The 18,380-nt window shown below is 45.2% G+C and overlaps 1 protein-coding gene across 2 annotated transcripts in view; it reads left to right on the forward strand.

Moving 5' to 3' along the window:
* The first annotated feature begins 13,626 nt into the window (after nt 1–13,626).
* LOC144501525 (uncharacterized) overlaps nt 13,627–18,380 on the forward strand; it is a 100,530-nt gene continuing 95,776 nt past the window's right edge. Inside the window, exon 1 of one of the 2 annotated variants that reach the window (XM_078225346.1) lies at nt 13,627–13,783. In XM_078225346.1, the coding sequence (XP_078081472.1) occupies nt 13,746–13,783 (38 nt within the window). In that variant the 5' untranslated portion in view covers nt 13,627–13,745. The remainder of the gene's footprint in view (nt 13,784–18,380) is intronic. The other variant, XM_078225347.1, reaches the window with a different exon arrangement.

Raw genomic sequence — 18,380 nt, forward strand, 5'->3', positions numbered from 1 at the left:
GCCAATAAATTTGTTTTAGACTGTCACATTGTTAATTCCACAGATGAGTCTATCTTGCAACATATCGTTCAGGGGTGGCCCGAATTCACAGTGCTCTGTCAATTTTCGTAACCTGGCCAGAGACTCAGTGACAGATTCCTCAGGGGTCACCCCGCCATGTTAAAGCGGTATCGCTGGAGTATTATAGAGGCTTTTGAATTCCTCCCGCATCGCCAAGTTAGTAACCTCACTAAGGGCAGTATTCTGTCATCAACACCCTTTATTTACATAGTAAATAAAGCACCGCTTCTGCAGCTACAGTACACAGGTCAAGCCCAAGTGTCCTTTGACTGCCAGTCCGCATAGAGACAACTGATTTTGTACTCCTGCTGCTCCATTTCTATGGGGTGAGCCTCCGCTCACTTAACAGGGGAGCTTGTACTCTACGAGGCCCATGGGGCGATCTATTGATGACCCCCCCTTAGCCATTATAACATCAACATTCAGCAGTCTCTCTTTCTATTTATTTATTGTCACAAGTAGGCTTACATTAACACTGCAATGAAGTCACTGTGAAAATCCCCTAGTCGCCACACTCTGGCACCTGTTTGGGTATACTGAGGGAGAATTCAGCATGGCCAATGCACCTAACCAGCACGTCTTTTGGATTGAGGGAGGAAACCAGAGCACCCGGAGAAAACCTACACAGACATGGGGAGAATGTGCAGACTCCGTACAGACATTGACCCAAGTTGGGAATCAAACCCGGATCCCTGGCGCTGTGAGGCAGCAGTGCTAACCACTGTGCCACCGTGCTACCCCAAGGCAGTCTCTTGAGTTTGGGATTGATTTGCTTTGTCTCCAGATGAATGGACTGTGAGATGGCTGATCAATCCAATGTATGATCTGCAGACTCTGCTGCATATGGAGTATGTGTTGCTCGATGCGTCAGATAGAGATTTGTGCACTGTCTGGAAACATTGGCATTTATTGCCCATCCCTCGACTCTCTTGAGAAGGTAGTGGTGGTCGGCCTTCTTCTTGAATCAGCTTCAATCAGTGTGGTGAAGGTGCTTCCACTGTGCTGTTGGCGGGGGAATTCCAGGATTGTGATCCGGCCGCAGCGATGAATGTTCATGTCAGGATGGTGTGTGACTTGAAGGTGATGGTGTTTCCATGTGCCTGCTTACTTGTTAAATTCTCTATCAATATGTTATTATTAAACATAATTGTTGTACGATGGAAAATGCATCTTGATTGTATATTGTTCTATCAAAGCAATATTGCAAATATTTTGGATGTGGAGGATTAACAGCATTAATTTCTCCTCCCACCACTTATCGAATCCCTACAGTGAAGAAGGAGGCCATTTGACCCATCAAGTCTAATTGACAACAATCCCATCCAGGCCCTATGCTTGTAACACCAGGTATTTATCTTGCTAATCCACCTGACATTTAATTTAGCATGGCTAATCCACCTAACACGCACATGTTTGGAGTGTGGGAGGAAACGGGAGCACCCAGAGGAAACCCACACAGGCACGAGGAGAATGTGCAAACTCCACACAGTCACCCGAGGCCGGTATTGAACCCGGGTCCCTGGTGCAATGAGGCAGCAGTGCTAACCACTGTGCTACCGTGCCACCCACTTCTCCATAAACAGAAAGGTGTTTGGATTTGCTTCCCCCTTTATAAGCAGCAGCATATTTCCCAATCTGTTAGTTTTGGTGTGATAAAATTTTCTATTAATAACTTGACATTGAAGTCAAAATAGGATGAATTCAAAGGGTTAGTTTATTTGCACACACTCAAAACATGGGAAGAGGATTGCAACATTGCCTCATTTGTATTTATACAGTTGATGAGGGATAGAGAAAAGAAACATTTATAGTATAGACCACAGATAAAAAAAATACATGTGGGCTCCAGAATTCAGAATCAAAGTCCAATGAAGTATTCTTTCATGAAGGTCAGTGAGTTGAAAACTGATGCTGGATAATTTATTTTTCCCACGATGTTGACTTCACACAATGAGATAGACATGCAGCGACTAATCAGTCTTGTAGGTGATGGTACAGAATTTCCAGCAGAAGCAGTGAAGGTGGGAAAAGGCCAGAGCTCTTGGCTGTGAGTCTGCTAGTCAGATGGTAAAAAAACAGGCTGAGACTTTGCAGTTCAGTGAGGCAATATTACTGGTTCAACAAGCCAGAGGCCCATATTACATGACTCCCACCTCACCACATTTTCTTTGACAATGAAACATGCCTCCCTCTTCTGAGTCCCCGAGATTGTTAAGTGTCTCAAGCATTAAGAATTGAAAGAAAGGTTGTGGGGCTCTTTGCCTTAGCAAACAAGACTTCTGTTGGCCAGCTTGGTTATGAAAATGCCGATCACATCTGTATAACGGTTTGAATTTATCTGTGCGGTCCCCTGGGCTCTTCAGGGATTACGATGTGTGAGTTTCCCCAAAACTGCCAGGTCACTTCCTTTGTTCAGGGTCACAGACAGATGTAGATTCAGCCATTTTAGGTCTTTTTCCAGTTTGAAACTTTAAGAGATAGCAATGAACATATCTCTATATGTTTCATAAGAAAAATATACAGGGTGAACCATCTCCATTTTAGGGATGTCCCTCACACAAAGCACAGGGAATAATCTTATGATGAACTCCTACTGTCCTCAGGGCAACAAGCGACAGGAAATAAATATTATCTTCCCAGTGGTGCCTACAGCAGTAATATAGTTTGTTCATTTCCGCATACTTACCCGTTCGCAAAATAGGAAATTTTTGATTTTCCACAATCAATTTCTGTGCTGATTATATACAACTGTGTGTAAGAATGTCTGAGTCACAAATTGATGAGAAATCTGACAGTCGGCTTCTCTCACTCCCACCTCCCACTCCTCAGAATTCTTTTTCCACTTCCTTGTAATCTTTTGAAGCAGCCTTTGGCACTTCAGTCAAAGAGCAATTCTTCATGTGTTGAGCCTATTCCGTATGTCTCTCATGTAGGAGTTTTTATCTTCTATAAAATACTCTACTTATTGTTCTTCTGACCCACGAATTGTGAGAGGAAAAAACCTGACTTATGCAAAATGTTCTTACGCTTGATGGGGGTTAGTTTATTTGTACCCGCGATTACAGACTTAACATGGGCACAGTTTTAAAATGATGACAAGATAATTAAAATGGCTGCAGAAAATTATCACAGATTTAACAAACTGAAAAAGGCAAACAATATAAAAAAACTGATTACTTCCTTTACTCCCAGCAATTCAACTCTTCACTCAAATATGTTACTTCCAGCAAGTAAACACTTCACCAATATTTATCTCAAATATGCTCTTAACTGTGGTCATACAATCACCAGAGGTGCTCATCCCCCATGGGTGTGGATTCGTCTCCCCATGAGCAGTTGGGTTCTCTCTATGAGATTTCCTTCAGACCATTAGCATGATCTTCTTCCTTCAACTGCAATGCATGTCCAATCATTTATACCCTTTTTTCTGGGGATGGCATTAGTTCATTATTATTGACAAGTTACTATGAAGCTTCTTTTAAAAGAACAATCCCAACATATACCCTGTGGCCTTTGTTTAAACCATGATTTGCATCCACTGAGAAAGTTGCCCATCTTTCTTTTGCTTTCTCCAGTAATTTTCCATGATGGGAAGACCTTGGTAGTACATTTTCCAGGAATGTTATATTTTGCTGGAACACTTATCTTGATTCAATGTCTGACGTTCACGACTAAAACACCGGTGTCCCTGGCTGGCTTGTTAGAATCTTTGTCGTTTTCTGTGATAGCATGTTTTTTTTTGTCTCTCAGTTTGGTGAGGCTTATTCTGGAAAAAAAACTGCACAGAAATTGCTTTCGCCATTTCATTGTATAATGTAATGAACAGCATTGTCAATCACTGCTATAAAAACAGAAAATGCTGGATAAACTCAGCAGGCCTGGCAGTGTCTGTGGAGAGAAACAGAGTTAATGTTTCAGATCCAAATGACCCTCTGACAGAAGGGAATATGTAATTGTCAATTATTGCCCTGAATGTGTTTAGAACTTTTGTTTGTCGACACTGGCATTTCAATGTTTACGGTAATTTACATGTTTGGTACCAAGTCCAAAATTATGAAAGAGCAAATAGAGACACACAGGTGTTGAAGTGGAAACTTTCCTGCTTCTTGACTGTGATAGAAAGACTCAACAAATTAGTTTCGACTAAATAACTTAGTCTTTATTTACGAAAAACTGCATGCAGTATATGGCTGAAACTTGGGGTCAGAGAGCAATTGGTACAACTGCTGATTCTTCCACAAGTCCGCAATTACAAAGAACAAAGAACAATACAGCACAGGAACAGGCCCTTCGGCCCTCCAAGCCCGCGCCGCTCCCTGGTCCAAACTAGACCATTCTTTTGTATCCCTCCATTCCCACTCGGTTCATGTGGCTATCTAGATAAGTCTTAAACGTTCCCAGTGTGTCTGCCTCCACCACCTTGCCCGGCAGTGCATTCCAGGCCCCCACCACCCTCTGTGTAAAATACGTCCTTTTGATATCTGTGTTAAACCTCCCCCCCTCACCTTGAACCTATGACCCCTCGTGAACATCACCACCGACCTGGGAAAAAGCTTCCCACCGTTCACCCTATCTATGCCTTTCATAATTTTATACACCTCTATTAGGTCACCCCTCATCCTCCATCTTTCTAGTGAGAACAACCGCTGTTTACCCAATCTCTCCTCATAACTAAGCCCTTCCATACCAGGCAACATCCTGGTAAACCTCCTCTGCACTCTCTCTAAAGCCTCCACGTCCTTCTGGTAGTGTGGCGACCAGAACTGGGCGCAGTATTCCAAATGCGGCCGAACCAACGTTCTATACAACTGCAACATCAGACCCCAACTTTTATACTCTATGCCCCGTCCTATAAAGGCAAGCATGCCATATGCCTTATTCACTACCTTCTCCACCTGTGACGTCACCTTCAAGGATCTGTGGACTTGCACACCCAGGTCCCTCTGCGTATCTACACCCTTTATGGTTCTGCCATTTATCGTATAGCTCCCCCCTACGTTAGTTCTACCAAAATGCATCACTTCGCATTTATCTGGATTAAACTCCATCTGCCATTTCTTTGCCCAAATTTCCAGCCTATCCATATCCTTCTGTAGCCTCTGACAATGTTCCTCACTATCCGCAAGTCCAGCCATTTTCGTGTCGTCCGCAAACTTACTGATCGCCCCAGTTACACCTTCTTCCAGATCGTTTATATAAATCACAAACAGCAGAGGTCCCAATACAGAGCCCTGCGGAACACCACTAGTCACAGGCATCCAGCCAGAAAAAGACCCTTCCACTACCACCCTCTGTCTTCTGTTACCAAGATGTGGAGATGCCGGCGTTGGACTGGGGTGAACACAGTAAGAAGTCTCACAACACCAGGTTAAAGTCCAACAGGTTTATTTGGTAGCAAATACCATAAGCTTTCGGAGCACTGCTCCTTTGTCAGATGGAGTAGAAATGTGCTCTCAAACAGGGCACAGACACATCTCTTTAACTGTGTGTAATGCTCCCTCCACCACATTGTCTGTACCTTTAAGACCTGGCTGGCTGTAGGGATTCGCATTCTAATCAGTATTCTGCAACTTGATTTTGTGTCTATGCCCTGTTTGAGAGCACATTTCCACTCCATCTGACGAAGGAGCAGTGCTCCGAAAGCTTATGGTATTTGCTACCAAATAAACCTGTTGGACTTTAACCTGGTGTTGTGAGACTTCATTCTGTGACCAAGCCAGTTCTCCACCCATCTAGCCACCTCCCCCTTTATCCCATGAGATCCAACCTTTTGCACCAACCTACCATGAGGGACTTTGTCAAACGCTTTACTAAAGTCCATATAGACGACATCCACGGCCCTTCCCTCGTCAACCATTCTAGTCACTTCTTCAAAAAACTCCACCAGGTTAGTGAGGCATGACCTCCCTCTCACAAAACCATGCTGACTATCGTTAATGAGTTTATTCCTTTCTAAATGCGCATACATCTTATCTCTAAGAATCTTCTCCAACAACTTCCCTACCACGGACGTCAAGCTCACCGGCCTATAATTTCCCGGGTTATCCTTCCTACCCTTCTTAAATAACGGGACCACATTAGCTATCCTCCAATCCTCTGGGACCTCACCTGTGTCCAGTGACGAGACAAGGGTTTGCGTCAGAGGCCCAGCAATTTCATTTCTCGTCTCCCTGAGCAGCCTTGGATAGATTCCATCAGGCCCTGGCGATTTGTCAGTCTTTATATTTCCTAAAAAACCTAACACTTCCTCCCTTGTAATGGAGATTTTCTCTAACAGGTCAACACTCCCCTCCGAGACACTCCCAGTCAACACATCCCTCTCCTTTGTGAATACCGACGCAAAGTATACACAGAGAAACGGTTCAGTATTTATACATAATCATTATCAGTTTCTGTGACCAGAGCATATTCAGGAATTCGATTAGTAATAGAATCATAAGCAATATCATTAATCATGTTTTAACTTGCTGACCTCCTAGAATTCTTTGTCTCATTACTCATACCCTTATCTTGTCCTTTGATGGAACAGAGGAAGGTCGGTGACTCCTTCCTCCCTGACCTTATCTTGTTTTATTTACTCATACAGCCTTATTAACTCTTACAGGGGTCTGGCATTTTGAAATAGCTTTGGTCAGCCGTTCTTTATATTGTAACAAATAGTTGACCAATTTTCCCATCATGCCCTTACTTAGTTCGTACAACTTCACACAGGAAATTCATGGCGGATTGATTGGTACATGAGGGACAGGGCTAGGTTAGCCTTTCATCCGTGCCTCTTTGTCGAGATTACCAGATTTCAAGGAAAGATGTGTGGTTTTAAGGCATCCCCTGATGATCCAAACTTCTATCCAGCCTTGCTTATGAGTGAGAGTTTTGTAACTGTGTCCAATTCTTTTCACAAAAAGGCTGCAAAAATGTTGAATTTCCCCCTAACCCCGCCCCCACCCAGAAGACAATTGATGTTGGGTCAATTGCAATTTTGACGACTGAGATTGACAGCTTTTTATTCGGAAAGGATATCTGGACCTATGTATCAAAGTCAGGTGAATGGAGTTGAGCCAAAGATCAGTTATGTCCAAATGGTGGAACAGGCTTGAGGGGTTGAATGGGCATCCCCTGTTCCTATGTTCAAAACTGCGATGAAATTACTTCAAAGTGGATACAAATACTGAATCCATGTGACTAAATGACGGTGCTGTCTGAGCTACAGGCTCTAATGCCAGTAATAAAATACATATAGTCCAGCTCAAGATCTTTGTTTCAGCACCTCATTGATGTTATCATAGACATGGTTGGACGGAGATGAAGAGAAGTTTTTTCCCCCAGAGGGTCATGAGACTATGGAACTCTCTTCCCCAAAGAGTTGTGGAGTCTGGATCATTGAATATTTTTTAAGGTTGGGATAGGTAGATTCTTGACCAACAAGGGAGTCAAAGGATATTGCGAGTAGATGGAAAGTGGTGTTGAGACCAGGATCAGATCAAACATGATATTATCAAATGGCAGAGGAGACTGGCGAGGCCAAATGGCCTAATCATGACCCTAATTCCTACATCTGGATGTACAGGAAGGTCATATAGGTTAAGGGCCAGATTTTCCGCACACCCGCATGTGTTTCATGGCGGTAGAGGTAGCCTGCCATTGGCTGGTAACAGGATATTCTGATCCCACCATTGTCAACGGGATTTCCTGTGGTTTGCAATCCCCGCCACAGAGGAACATGTGGCGGGGGTTCTCCATCGACAGGGCCGAAAGATCCTGGCCTTAAGTACAAACAGAATATGCTGGAAACACTCAGCAGGTCAGGCAATATCTGTGAACAGAGAAGTGGAACTAATTTATATAGACGATCTGGTGGAGGGGACTGAGTGTAGGGTAACAAAGTTTGCAGACGATACAAAGATAAGTGGAAAAGTGAATCGTGTGGAGGGCGTAGAAGGTCTGCAGAGAGATTTGGAAAGGCTGAGTGAGTGGGCGAGGATCTGGCAGATGGAGTATAACATTAACAAATGCGAGGTTATTCACTTTGGAAGAAATAATAGCAAACTGGATTATTATCTAAATGGAAAGAAATTACAACAAGCTGCTGTGCAGAGGGACCTGGAGGTCCTTGTGCATGAGACTCAAAAACCCAGTCTGCAGGTGCAACAGGTGATCAAGAAGGCAAATGGGATTTTGGCCTATATCGCAAGGGGGATAGAATATAAAAGCAGAGATGTCTTGCTGCATCTGTACAGGGCATTGGTGAGGCCGCAGCTGGAATACTGTGTGCAGTATTGGTCCCCTTATTTGCGGAAGGATATATTGGCCTTGGAGGGAGTGCAGAGAAGGTTCACCAGGTTGATACCAGAGATGAGGGGTGTTGACTATGAGGAGAGACTGAGCAGATTGGGTTTGTATTCGTTGGAATTTAGAAGGCTGAGGGGGGATCTTATAGAGACCTGTAAGATAATGAAGGGGCTGGATAGGGTAGAGATGGAGAGATTCTTTCCACTTAGAAAGGAAGCTAGAACTAGAGGGCACGGCCTCAAAATAAAGGGGGGTCAGTTTAGGACAGAGTTGAGGAGGAACGTCTTCTCTCAGAGGGTGGTGAATCTCTGGAATTCTCTGCCCACTGAAGTGGTGGAGGCTACCTCGTTGAATATGTTTAAATCACGGATAGATGGATTCCTGATCGGTAAGGGAATTAGGGGTTATGGGGATCAGGCGGGTCAGTGGAACTGATCCACTTCAGATCAGCCATGATCTTATTGAATGACGGGGCAGGCTCGAGGGGCTAGATGGCCTACTCCTGCTCCTATTTCTTATGTTCTTATGTTCTTATAATGGGTGGTAAAATTCCAGCCTAGAGGTTAAAGGGATACTGTTGCCAGAAATTGTCTTCAAAACACATGCATGTGTAATAATGGGATAAGCAAAGGAGATATTGGAAAGTCCACAGTGTAGCTTTGTCAGTTGCAGCAGTAGATGGCAAAACTTTGTGGGTTTTAAGTAGTGCATTCCAAAGCTGCCACCATTAGAGAACTGTGAAAATTATAATGACAAGAATGACAGATTTCAATTTTGTTCAAACATATGGTGTGCTAACTTTAGTTATTCCTGCCAGTTTTCCTCCTCCTCTCACAATGCTGTTGACTTCTGTGGAGATCCAGCTCCCTGGGTGTGGACCGCCTGCCGGTACTTTTTGCTTGATCAACCATTTGTGAAGCTTGATCCAGAAGGGTTGTGGGAGTTGGGGGGGTGTTGCAGGGGTGGGGGGGTAAACCACAGCTAAGTCCAATTCTATTCTCAACCACAACATAGCTGCCTGCAGATGTTGACTGAATTTATGATTAAGCGCAGGAGTCCTTCATGATCTGTCTCAAGAGTGACTGGGATCATAATTAAGGACCCCACGCACCCCAGGCATTCTCTCTTCCACCTTCTTCTGCTGGGAACAAGATACAAAAGTCTGAGGACATGTACCAACTGACTCAAGAACAGCTTCTTCCCTGTTGCCATCTGACTTTTGAATGAACCTACCTTATATTAAGTTGATCTTTCTCCACACCCTAGCTATAACTGTAACACTATGGGCAGGATTTTATGGCCCCACTCGACAGAGACTGGAAAATCCTGCCCGAGGACAACGGTTATTTCCATTGACCGCCCCTCGTCTGCTCCGATTCTGTGGTGGGCGGGGCGGCAGAATTCCGGTGTACATTCTGCACTCTCTCCTTTCCTACTCTATGTACGGTATGCTTTGTCTGTATAGCGTGCAAGAAACAATACTTTTCACTGTATACTAATACATGTGACAATAATAAATCAAATCAAATCAAATCAAATTGCAGAGTTCAGCAAACTCAGTGCAGACCTGGAAGTCGAACCGGGGACATTGCTGGTCTCTACATATTTAGGCCGGGATTTTCCATCCCGACCGCAACGGGCCACATTCACAGGCAAGACCGGAAAATCCCAACCCTGAATACAAACAGATGATACTGGGAACACTCGACAAGTCAGGCAACTGCTGTGACCAGAGAAATAGTTTCATTCCGGGTACAATTAGGGATGGCAATAAATGCCAACATAGCCAGTGATGCCCACATCCCATGAACAATTAAAAAATATAGAGCTTGGGACTGTTTCTGGGACCTGAAACCACACAGGGGACATTCACTGCCATTTTCACAGTGCTCGTTTAATTGCTCTGGAGATGGATTTACCGTCCAATTGAGGTCAGTGGGTGGGCTCTCAAAGCTGGAGGGCCAATCAGAGACCTTCCAATTTGAAAGAGCAAAAGGATTCCATGGTAGATAAGTAAGGGGGAGGGCACATAGTCAGGGTGTCCTCTCTTCAACTTCTTAAAATCTAAATTAAAAGATGTTTTTTGTAGCCAGGCCACTGTTGTTGAAGGTGGGGGGGCGGGGGGGGGGGGGGGGGGGGGAGGTGTCCCCGCACAGGGCAGCCTGTGGCTGCTCATGCTGCATGCAGGCTGGGAGGGCCTCTTGGCCTGCCTGGATTGTTGGCACCGCCTCGACCAACCCCTGCCTGCTGCTTGGCACCCACCCCCAGGCACCTAATCGGGTTCCCTCCATTTGTGGAAATATAGAAGCCAACTGGAAAATCTCAGCAGGCTTCCCTTCATTGGCCTCAAATAGCTTATAATGAGCTGTGTTGGCTACCTGTTGTATCTGCAGAAAATGGCCTGGAGGCAGGATGGAGCTGGGGAGCCATTGTTAGCTCTTGCCTGCCTCCAATCCAAGCCCAAGTGAGGGCTGAACATCCAGCCCAACGTTTCAAGGCAATGGCCTTTCATTAATTTTGAAACGTCAACTCTGTTTCTCTTTTCACAGCTGATGCCTGACCTCCTGGTACTTGGAGTGCTTTTTAAAAATATTTCAGATTATAGTGCAGTATAGGTTGCCAACCCTCCAGGATTGGCTTGGAGTCTTCAGGAATCAAAGATCAAATATCTGGGACACAGCTGTGCGTGCAATCCTGGAGAAAATCATGAGGGTATTAAAAAAGATGGTTTCTTTTTGTAATTTTCTTTGAATATTTTCCTGCACCAGATATAAAACTATTGAAAATGGGGGGAAAAGCTGATTGACTGATGATCAAACATCATCCAATTGGGTAATGTGTCTTCTTTCTTTCTTTCCAATTGGTGTAGGAAGGCAGTGCTTTGTAAGAATGGATGTGTTAGCCAAATAATGGCTACAGGGAGGCAAGTCATATGATGAAACCTCCAGGAATACATTTAATCACAGATGGCAAGCCTATTGTAGCAGGGCCATTTGAGATCTCAGAGGGTGGTCACCCTTTTGCCAGTCACCCCAGGTCCAGGTAATTATCCCATTTTCAGAGTTACAAGTTGTGGCCAAAGGCAGAACCAGCAAAATTTCAGTGTTGGTGACAGAAGAGCTTGAGGGACAACAGCTGCTGATGTGCTGTTGTGCCTTCTAGTTCCTATAGATTAGAAATAATCACACCTTTGACACAAAATGCTGGAGCTTCACTGAGCATATTTCTCGCATCTCTCCATGTAGCTGGTGGACTGACAGACTGACGCATTGTTATTCAGCACATTACTGCTGTGTAGCAAAATGTGGCACCCCCGGATATGTTTACACAACAATTAGTTCCTATTTCTTTATGAATAAAGCAACAATATAACAGTACAACATAAGCAGAGGATCCTTGGGTATTACTTACATGTCCACCTCCTGTATTCTTTTATTTTGTCATTTTGTTCAAATGGGAGTATAACAGGGCTAAGACATCACAATATATTTTTATGATATTTTATTTATACCTATATGGGTATAGCCTAGAATTTTGAAACTGTCTAATGACCTTCTAGCTGGAATCATATCTGGCTGTGACCCTTGAACAATAGGACCTATTTGGCAGTTTCACATAAATTTGCATTTTGTTACCCAGGGCTAACCACAGGAATGCATGAGTCTGCTTGGACAAAGGACCCTGCAACCTTTCCTTCAAATTCTTAATGATTAGAACATTAACAATCTTAGGAACCCAGCTGCGAGAACCAGTTAGTTCTGCTGTACAGCAAATCAGTCTGCCATCTTCCATTGACCACGCAGCAGCTCAGAAAAGGGACCCTATTCAAGTTTGCATGTCTGCCTTTATTTAGACTGTTTCTGCTGGAACTTATGAACCATTGCCTCAAGACTAATTCATCCCTGCGTGCCTATGTCATTATATAAGTCATTCCTACTGGAATGTGAATTATCTAGCATCAGTTTTCAGCTTCCCAATCTATGAGAAGGAATACAGCATCAGACTTTGATTCTGGGCTCTGGACTCTTGTGAAACAATTTTTTTGGTCTTTGCCCTGGAAAACCTTTCTCTTTTTCCCACTTTTACTGTATTAGTGAATGGAGGGAATGTTACTAGCCTCCTCCCATGTTTGAGAGTGCAAAAATAAATTAACCCTCTGAGTTAATCCAATTTCAAGTTTGCTGTGGGGTTATTAACAGAAATTGGATCACACTGAAACCGAAGGGTTGGGAACTAAGGCACGGATTATAAAGGGAGAAATTAAAATCAGAATGCCTTGCTGTTTAGGGACGTGTGGCAGAGGGTTGTTTAAATTAAACCCTCTCCTGTCCCTAACAGGAAACTTCCACATGAAAAGAAAAGTGCAGGGCCGCGAGCCATGGAGAAATGAGCAGAGAATCTGCTCTTGGACAGATCACTGCTACTTTTCAGATTCTCAGTATTGGCAGTTGTAATAACTCCAGCAGTTGGCTGTGAAGAAAACATGCTTTTATTGCACAAACTGAAAATAAACAATAACTATCAGCCTGTGGGGAACACAACAGGTCCCAGCTGGGACTAAAAGGTTAATGGACCCTCTCAGGGTCTTCCTTTAGAAAGGGCTCAGCATATGAGCTCCACCTGGTTGGCTAATTATCAATCCCCAGGGTGCTTGTATTCAAAGTGTCCTACTGGGAGGCCAATTATTGATTCCCCATGCAGATCATGGGGGTTATCACAACAGTATTTTGCTTATGACTCTGATCCAAGACAGCTTGCGTGGCACAGTGATTAGCATGACTGCTGCACAGTACCAAGGATCCGGGTTTGATTCCTGGTTGGGTCACTGAATCTGTGGAGTCTGCACATTGTCCCCGTGTCTGTGTGGGTTTCCTCCAGGTGCGCCGGTTTTCTCCCACAGTCCAAAAGACGTGCTGGTTAGGTGCATTGGCCATGCTAAATTATTCTTTAGTGTACCTAAACAGGCGCCGGAATGTGGGACTAGGGGATTTTCACAGTAACTTCACTGCAGTGTTAATGTAAGCCTTGTGACAATTATAAATAAAGCTTTAACAGCTGAGACACTGGCGCAAGCTCAAAACCCAACTTTTCTATTACTTACAATATAACCACTGCTGAAGTATAATGCATTGAGGATATGTTACAGTGCGTGCTTTAAGTCATTACTAACTTACACTATCTCCATTCTGCGATCCCAGCAAAGATGCTCTCTGCAGCATAAGCTGCTGCTCCTCACTGCGCATGTGCCTGGTCCCCGCGGGCGGTTGCGAGGGACGCGCCTCCGTTACCAGGGCAACGGTAGGGCCCGGATTCCATCCCCGGTGCCGGACTGAGGAGCAGGCCCTGCGAACCAGGCTCGGGAATCCCCCAGGGAAGCCACGCCTCAGGCTGCTGCCATGGCCAAGAGTCAGCACGGAGAAGAGACGGCGGCAGGGTGAGTGAACTCGAGTCCGTCCGGGCTGTGAGGCCCAGTATGTATTATAGCCAATGCCCAAATGGCCATCACACTGTATTATAGCCAGTGTCCAAATGTCCATCGCCCTGTATTATATTCAGTGTCCAAATGTCCATTACCCTGAATTATAGCCAGTATCCAAATGTCTATTACCCTGTGTTATAGCCAGTGTTCAACTGTCCATCACCCTGTGTTATATCCAGTGTCCAAATGTCCATTACCCTGTATTATAGCCAGTGTCCAAATGTCCATCACCCTGTATTATAGCCAGTGTCCAAATGTCTATCACCCTATATTATAGCCAGTGTCCATCACCCAGTATTATAGCCAGAGTCCAAATGTCCATCACCTTGTATTATAGCCAGTGTCCAGATATCCATCACCCTGTATTATAGCCAGTGTCCAAATGTCCATAACCCTGTATTAAAGCCACAGATATCCATCAGCCTGTGTTAAAGCCAGTGTCCAAAGATCCATTATCCTGTATTATAGTCAGTGTCCAAATGTCCATCACCCTATGTTATAGCCAGTGTCCATCACCTGTATTATAGCCAGTGTCCAGCACTGTATTATAGCCAGTGTCCAAATGTCCATCACCCTGTATTATAGCCAGTGTCCAGATATCCATCACCCTGTATTATAGCCAGTGTCCAAATGTCCATAACCTTGTATTAACGCCAGTGTACAGATATCCATCACCCTGTGTTAAAGCCAGTGTCCAAATATCCATTACCCTGTATTATAATCAGTATCCAAATGTCCATCACCCTGTGTGTTAGCCAGTGTCCATCACCCTGTATTATAGTCAGTGTCCAAATGTCCATCATCCTTTGTTACAGTCAGTGTCCATCACCCTGTGTTATAGCCAGTGTCCATCACCCTGTGTTATAGCCAGTGATGATGTGGAGATGCTGGCGTTGGACTGGGGTAAACACAGTAAGAAGTTTAACAACACCAGGTTAAAGTCCAACAGGTTTATTTGGTAGCAAAAGCCACACAAGCTTTCGGAGCTGCAAGCCCCTTCTTCAGGTGAGTGGGAATTCTGTTCACAAACAGAACATATAAAGACACAAACTCAATTTACATGAATAATGGTTGGAATGCGAATACTTACAACTAATCAAGTCTTTAAGAAACAAAACAACATGAGTGGAGAGAGCATCAAGACAGGCTAAAAAGATGTGTATTGTCTCCAGACAAGACAGCCAGTGAAACTCTGTGGGGGTTACAAATAGTGTGACATGAACCCAATATCCCGGTTGAGGCCGTCCTCGTGTGTGCGGAACTTGGCTATCAGTTTCTGCTCAGCGACTCTGCGCCATCGTGTGTCGCGAAGGCCGCCTTGGAGAACGCTTACCCGAATATCAGAGGCCGAATGCCCGTGAGCGCTGAAGTGCTCCCCAACAGGAAGAGAACACTCTTGCCTGGTGATTGTCGAGCGGTGTTTATTCATCCGTTGTCGCAGCGTCTGCATAGTTTCCCCAATGTACCATGCCTCGGGACATCCTTTCTTGCAGCGTATCAGGTAGACAACGTTGGCCGAGTTGCAAGAGTATGTACCGTGTACCTGGTGGATGGTGTTCTCACGTGAGATGATGGCATCTGTGTCGATGATCCGGCACGTCTTGCAGAGGTTGCTGTGGCAGGGTTGTGTGGTGTCATGGTCACTGTTCTCCTGAAGGCTGAGTAGTTTGCTGCGGACAATGGTCTGTTTGAGGTTGTGCGGTTGTTTGAAGGCAAGAAGTGGGGGTGTGGGGATGGCCTTGGCAAGATGTTCGTCTTCATCAATGACATGTTGAAGGCTCCGGAGGAGATGCCGTAGCTTCTCCACTCCGGGGAAGTACTGGACAACGAAGGGTACTCTGTCCACTGTGTCCCGTGTTTGTCTTCTGAGGAGGTCGGTGCGGTTTTACGCTGTGGCGCGTTGGAACTGTTGATCAATGAGTCGAGCGCCATATCCTGTTCTTATGAGGGCATCTTTCAGCGTCTGGAGGTGTCTGTTGCGATCCTCCTCATACGAGCAGATCCTGTGTATACGGAGGGCTTGTCCGTAGGGGATGGCTTCTTTAACGTGTTTAGGGTGGAAACTGGAGAAGTGGAGCATCGTGAGGTTATCCGTGGGCTTGCGGTACAGTGAGGTGCTGAGGTGACCGTCCTTAATGGAGATGCGTGTGTCCAAGAATGCAACCGATTCCGGAGAGTAGTCTATGGTGAGTCTGATGGTGGGATGGAACTTGTTGATGTCATCATAGAGTTGTTTCAGTGATTGTTCACCATGAGTCCAAAGGAAGAAAATGTCATCGATGTATCTAGTGTATAGCATCGGTTGAAGGTCTCGTGCGGTGAAGAAGTCTTGTTCGAACCTGTGCATGAAGATGTTGGCATATTGAGGTGCGAATTTGGTCCCCATGGCTGTTCCATGTGTCTGGATGAAGAACTGGTTGTTGAAGGTGAAGATATTGTGGTCCAGGATGAAGCGGATGAGATGTAAAATTGCATCTGGAAACTGGCAGTTGTTGGCGCTGAGCACTGAGGCCGTTGCAGCAATGCCATCGTCATGGGGGATGCTGGTGTAGAGTGCCGAGACATCCATTGTGACGAGGAGTGCTCCTGGTTCAACTGCTCCATGTGTGCCGAGTTTCTGTAGGAAGTCCGTTGTGTCGCGACAAAAGCTGGGGGTTCTTTGTACAATGGGTTTCAGGATGCCCTCGACATAGCCGGAGAGGTTCTCTCACAGGGTCCCATTGCCCGATACGATGGGACGTCCGGGTGTGTTTGCCTTGTGTATCTTCGGGAGGCAGTAGAGATCTCCAACGCGGGGAGTACGTGGGATGAGAGCACGGAGGGTGTTCTGAAGGTCACGTGAGAGCACCATCCACCAGGTACACGGTACATACTCTTGCAACTCGGCCAACGTTGTCTACCTGATACGCTGCAAGAAAGGATGTCCCGAGGCATGGTACATTGGGGAAACTATGCAGACGCTGCGACAACGGATGAATGAACACCGCTCGACAATCACCAGGCAAGAGTGTTCTCTTCCTGTTGGGGAGCACTTCAGCGCTCACGGGCATTCGGCCTCTGATATTCGGGTAAGCGTTCTCCAAGGCGGCCTTCGCGACACACGACGGCGCAGAGTCGCTGAGCAGAAACTGATAGCCAAGTTCCGCACACACGAGGACGGCCTCAACCGGGATATTGGGTTCATGTCACACTATTTGTAACCCCCACAGAGTTTCACTGGCTGTCTTGTCTGGAGACAATACACATCTTTTTAGCCTGTCTTGATGCTCTCTCCACTCACGTTGTTTTGTTTCTTAAAGACTTGATTAGTTGTAAGTATTCGCATTCCAACCATTATTCATGTAAATTGAGTTTGTGTCTTTATATGCTCTGTTTGTGAACAGAATTCCCACTCACCTGAAGAAGGGGCTTGCAGCTCCGAAAGCTTGTGTGGCTTTTGCTACCAAATAAACCTGTTGGACTTTAACCTGGTGTTGTTAAACTTCTTATAGCCAGTGTCCAACCCTGTATTATAGCCAGTGTCCATCACCCTGTATTATAGCCAGTGTCCATGACCCTGTATTGCAGCCAGTGGCCAAATGTCCATCATCCTGTATTATAGCCAATGACCTGTATGTCCATCACCCTACATTACAGCCAGTGAGCAGATATCCATCACCCTGTATTATAGCCAGTGTCCATCACCCTGTATTATAGCCAGTGTCCATCACCCTGTATTATAGCCAGTGTCCATCACCCTGTATTATAGCCAGTGTCCAGATATCCATCACCCTGTATTATAGTCAGTTCAAATCTCCATCACCCTGTATTATAGCAAGTATCTTGGATGTCCATCACCCTGTATTGTAGCCAGTGTCCAGATATCCATCATCCTGTATTATAGCCAGTGTCCAGATGTCCCTCACCCTGTATTATAGCCAGTGTCCTGTATGTCCATCACCCTGTATTATAGCCAGTGTCCAAATGTGCATCATCGCCAGATAGCCAGTATTCTGCATGTCCCTCACCCTGCATTATAGCCAGTGTCCAATTGTCCATCACCCTGTATATTAGCCAGTGACCAAATGTCCGTCACCCTGTATTATAGCCAGTGTTCTGTATGTCTGGCAGCCTGTATCATGGTCTGTGTCCTATGCCCTGTATTTTGTCTAGTGTCCTATGCTCTGTATGATGCCTGTATTATGGTCAGTATCCTATGTCTTGTATCATGGCCAGTGTCTTTTATTGTGGCCAGCGCCCTGTATTATAACTGGTGCTATATATTATGGCCAGTGCCCTGTATTGTGTCCAGCGTCCTATTCATGGCTGATGCCTGGTGCCTATATCATGATGTGGAGATGCCGGCGTTGGACTGGGGTAAACACAGTAAGAGGTCTCACAACACCAGGTTAAAGTCCAACAGGTTTATTTGGTAGCAAAAGCCACTAGCTTTCGGAGCGCTGCTCCTTCGTCAGGTGAGTGGGAGTTCTATTCACAAACAGGGCACAAAGACACAAACTCAATTTACAAAATAATGATTGGAATGCGAGTCTTTACAGGTAACCAAGTCTTA

This window comes from Mustelus asterias, chromosome 12, assembly GCF_964213995.1.
Source record: "Mustelus asterias chromosome 12, sMusAst1.hap1.1, whole genome shotgun sequence".
In the NCBI taxonomy this organism is placed as follows: Eukaryota; Metazoa; Chordata; class Chondrichthyes; order Carcharhiniformes; family Triakidae; genus Mustelus; species Mustelus asterias.